Source organism: Glycine soja, chromosome 10, assembly GCF_004193775.1.
Source record: "Glycine soja cultivar W05 chromosome 10, ASM419377v2, whole genome shotgun sequence".
In the NCBI taxonomy this organism is placed as follows: domain Eukaryota; kingdom Viridiplantae; phylum Streptophyta; class Magnoliopsida; order Fabales; family Fabaceae; genus Glycine; species Glycine soja.
This window is the reverse complement of record NC_041011.1, coordinates 10,718,454-10,721,961: the sequence shown is the minus strand read 5'-3', so window position 1 is coordinate 10,721,961 and position 3,508 is coordinate 10,718,454. Positions and strand designations below refer to the sequence as shown.

The following is a 3,508-nucleotide window of genomic DNA, read 5'->3' as shown; positions in this document are numbered from 1 at the left end:
TCTAAGGTTATTATGTTTGGTACTTATGAAGCTGAGTTGCCAACAAACCATATTAGGAGTTACATAGGCCATGGTGGTTGAGGGCCAAAGCAAAGGATATGTTTGCTTCAGAATATTAAGGAATCCACACGAGAACAACGTGTGGATGATCATTTGGTGCTGAGAAGAGAAGGGATAAATAACCCTAGTGATCCATTCTTTGTTTATTTTTCTTTTTGGAGGAATAAATAATTAGTCATTCATAACAGATTCTGTTAATCAGTTATGTCTAAAAAAGTAATTCTTCCGACGGCGGCATCTCATCGGCGGCAGCCGCTGCTGCTGCAGCAGAGTGAGAGCTACCGGAAGGCGGGGACGCGGGTCATGGGGGAGGCGGTGGGCGGCACCGCCGCCGTGTGCTGCTGCTTCTCCTTCGGCCTGGCCAACATTATGTACCTAGCGATGTACAAGGTTCCGGCGATGCTGTGCCAGAAGGCGCTGCGGAGGAAGCAGCGGAGCCGCCGCCTCCTCCTCCTTCAGACCAGGGAGGAAGCAGCGGTGGTCCCGTCGCGGCCGCGGTGCACCTGCGGCTGCTGCGATGACATCATCAGCGCCGGGCGGGTTTACCCGCTGTGCAGCAACGACGGCGGCGACGTGGCGGTGCTGCGAAGCCGTAGCTCGGTGGAGAAGGACAAGGAGGTGGTGGAGTTGGAGAAAGAGATGTGGGAGAGGTTTTATGGAAGTGGGTTTTGGAGAAGCCCCTCTCAGAGAGAAAACTCTTCTCCGCAACAAAGGATTAATGCCACCACTGTTTCTGCTCCTAATTATCTTCAGGTTCTTGCTGTTAAAAATTAATTGATTGGTTCAACCTTGTAAATGGAAAACATTAGTGGGATGTTATAAGTTTTTGGAACCCATCATCACATGTCAAGTTGTTTTTTTTTCAATTACATGACAACAAGGTTGCATCATTTGAATGTAATCATCATCATCATGTGTTTTCCCTTCTAAATTGCTTTAGAACTTATGAATGGTAGATTTTATATGTGCCTTGTAGCGATAATGTTCTTCTCCATAATAAATAGTTAAATATAAAACTAAATGAATTAAATTTCTCATAAATTAAAATTAACTTGTGTATTCGAATTTTATAAAAGTTTTTCCATGTAGTTTTTTCAATTGATTTTGATTTTTGACCATATTTAAACAAACTTCCCTGCAATGCCACTAATCAGAGATAAAAAAAAAAAAAGTAAAACGATAAAATAATTAAACTTCTTTCATAACCTAAAATCAAATCATAAGCTTAACTTCAATAAAAGTTCTTTCATTCAACTTTTTTAAAATTTTCTAAATTAACTGATCCTCTTTATTACGTATGTGTTCAAGTGCATATTAGAATTAACACCACTAAATTTCAACAAGAAAAATTATTTGGTGGTTTTGAATCATATGATCTATATTAATCTCTACATAATATGTGATTAAGTGTTATTAATTCATATCCATTTTAATTCATTTTATTTTAAATTTTTATAATTGTTTATTGAGAAATTTATCTAATGTAGCCAAAAGTAATTTAGCCTTTACTTCATTCCTCATTTCACATGAGTTAAAATTAGTAGCATGCCGTGTTATTAGGAGCAGTACATAGGGCACGATTCATCAAAGATATTATTAGAAACGTTCTGATAAGACATTAGATAGTAGTGTGTGGCTTGCTAATCCAAGCTACACCCCTTTAGCTGATTGAAGCAAATTAAGAGTTCAGGTGCTTCAATTCACATGAGACGGATCATATAAGTTAATGGGGTTGAAGTATGGGCATGTAAGAATATGACATTTTAACTCCCCGAGACATGTATGAGTGCTTCTCATAACATGTTGCCCTCTTGTACCATTAATGATTTTTGTCTTTGGTAATGATAGTCCAGCATAACATGATGCATCATTAATTTTTTTATTAACTCTCAAGTTGGTACCATGTTTTTGAAGTCTGTTGATGACTCTGATTTTGTAAAGACGGGTGAAAAGATTTTTTAGTTGCTTGATGCCACTGTGGAGGAAGTTGGAGAAAAGAATGTTGTTCAAGTTGTAACCGATAATGGGAGCAACTATGTTTTAGCGGGTAAGTTGTTGGAGGAGAAAAGGAAACATATTTATTGGACTCCTTGTGCAGCTCATTGTATTGATTTGATGCTTGAAGATATTGGGAAGCTTCCCTTGATAAGGAAGACAATTAGAAGGGCAATTAATCTAGTTGGGTATATCTATGCCTATTCTTGTACCTTAAGTTTGTTGAGAAATTTTACAAACAAGAGGGAATTGGTGAGACATGCTATTACTATATTTGTCACTTCTTATCTAACCTTAGAAAGGCTCCACAAAGAGAAAGTCAATATTAGAAAGATGTTTACTTCTGATGAATGGACCTTGAACAAGCTATCTAAGGAGCTTAAGGGAAAAGAAGCTGCAAAGGTAGTGCTCATGCCTTTTTTTTTAATAGTGTGGTTTACACTCTTAAAGTCATGGCTCCACTTGTGAAAGTGCTTCATCTTGTGGATGGTGAAAGGAAACTAGCCATGGGCTATATTTATGCAGCAATGGACAAGGAAAAAGAAACAATTATCAAGTCTTTCAACAACAATGAAAGCAAGTACAAAGATGTGTTTGCAATCATTGATAAAAGATGGAATTGTCAGCTTCATAGATCATTGCATGCAGCTGCCCACTTCTTAAATCTAGAGTTCTTTTATGACAACATTGACTTGGAGTTTGATTTTGAGGTCACCAATGGTTTGTTTGAGTGCATTAAGAAGTTTGATTTAGAGGTCACCAACTTGGGACAGACTAGAATGCTGACCTAGCTAGGAGGGCTTAATGGAATTTTAATCACAGAATTCAATCTAGCTTTTATGGGCTAATTTCATATATACTTGCCATGATACTCTGCAAGCTCCAGCTCCATTTCACTTGCTTGTCTTGTACCATCTCCAGCAAAAACTCCAGCACCATATGGAGATCCTCCTCTTGTGGACTCCAAATTAAACATTCTAGCACCAAAGTTATAACCAATAGGAACATAAAGCATACCAAAACTATAACCAATAGGAATATAAAGCATACCATGGTGGAAAAACTATGTGATTGCTGTCCAACTACAACAGTTGTCATTCAAACAATGTTAATTGGTTGAAGATTATGTCAGAGATTCATGACACTTACTATTTTTTTTCCCGCATTCTATGCACCAAAAGAAGCAAGCTTGTCTGCATAAGCATTGCCTTCGCGGTAGATATGTAAAATTCTAAAACTAAACTCTTTAGTTGGATCTATACAATTCACCTAGCAGTTGTAAAGAGTCCAGGGGGCTGAAAAAGGATGATTATATAATGCACAATATTGAGAATATTGTTGTATGATTGTGCTAATCCTAATTGTATTGAGAATATTGCTACATGATTATGCTGATCTTAATTGATGCTATTTGTATTAATTCTTATTGTATTGTAATAGAGGCAGAACAACA

At 37.5% G+C, this 3,508-nt stretch overlaps 1 protein-coding gene across 1 annotated transcript; it reads left to right on the top strand.

Moving 5' to 3' along the window:
• The first annotated feature begins 264 nt into the window (after positions 1-264).
• On the top strand, positions 265-834 carry LOC114371377. The gene has a single exon (XM_028328839.1). It carries the CDS (start codon positions 265-267, stop codon positions 832-834), a length of 570 nt encoding a protein of 189 aa, XP_028184640.1.
• Positions 835-3,508: the final 2,674 nt, after the last annotated feature.

Coding starts and splice junctions, on each gene's coding strand:
- LOC114371377 (XM_028328839.1), top strand. CDS start 265: ATGTCTAAAAAAGTAATTCTTCCGACGGCGGCATCTCATCGGCGGCAG.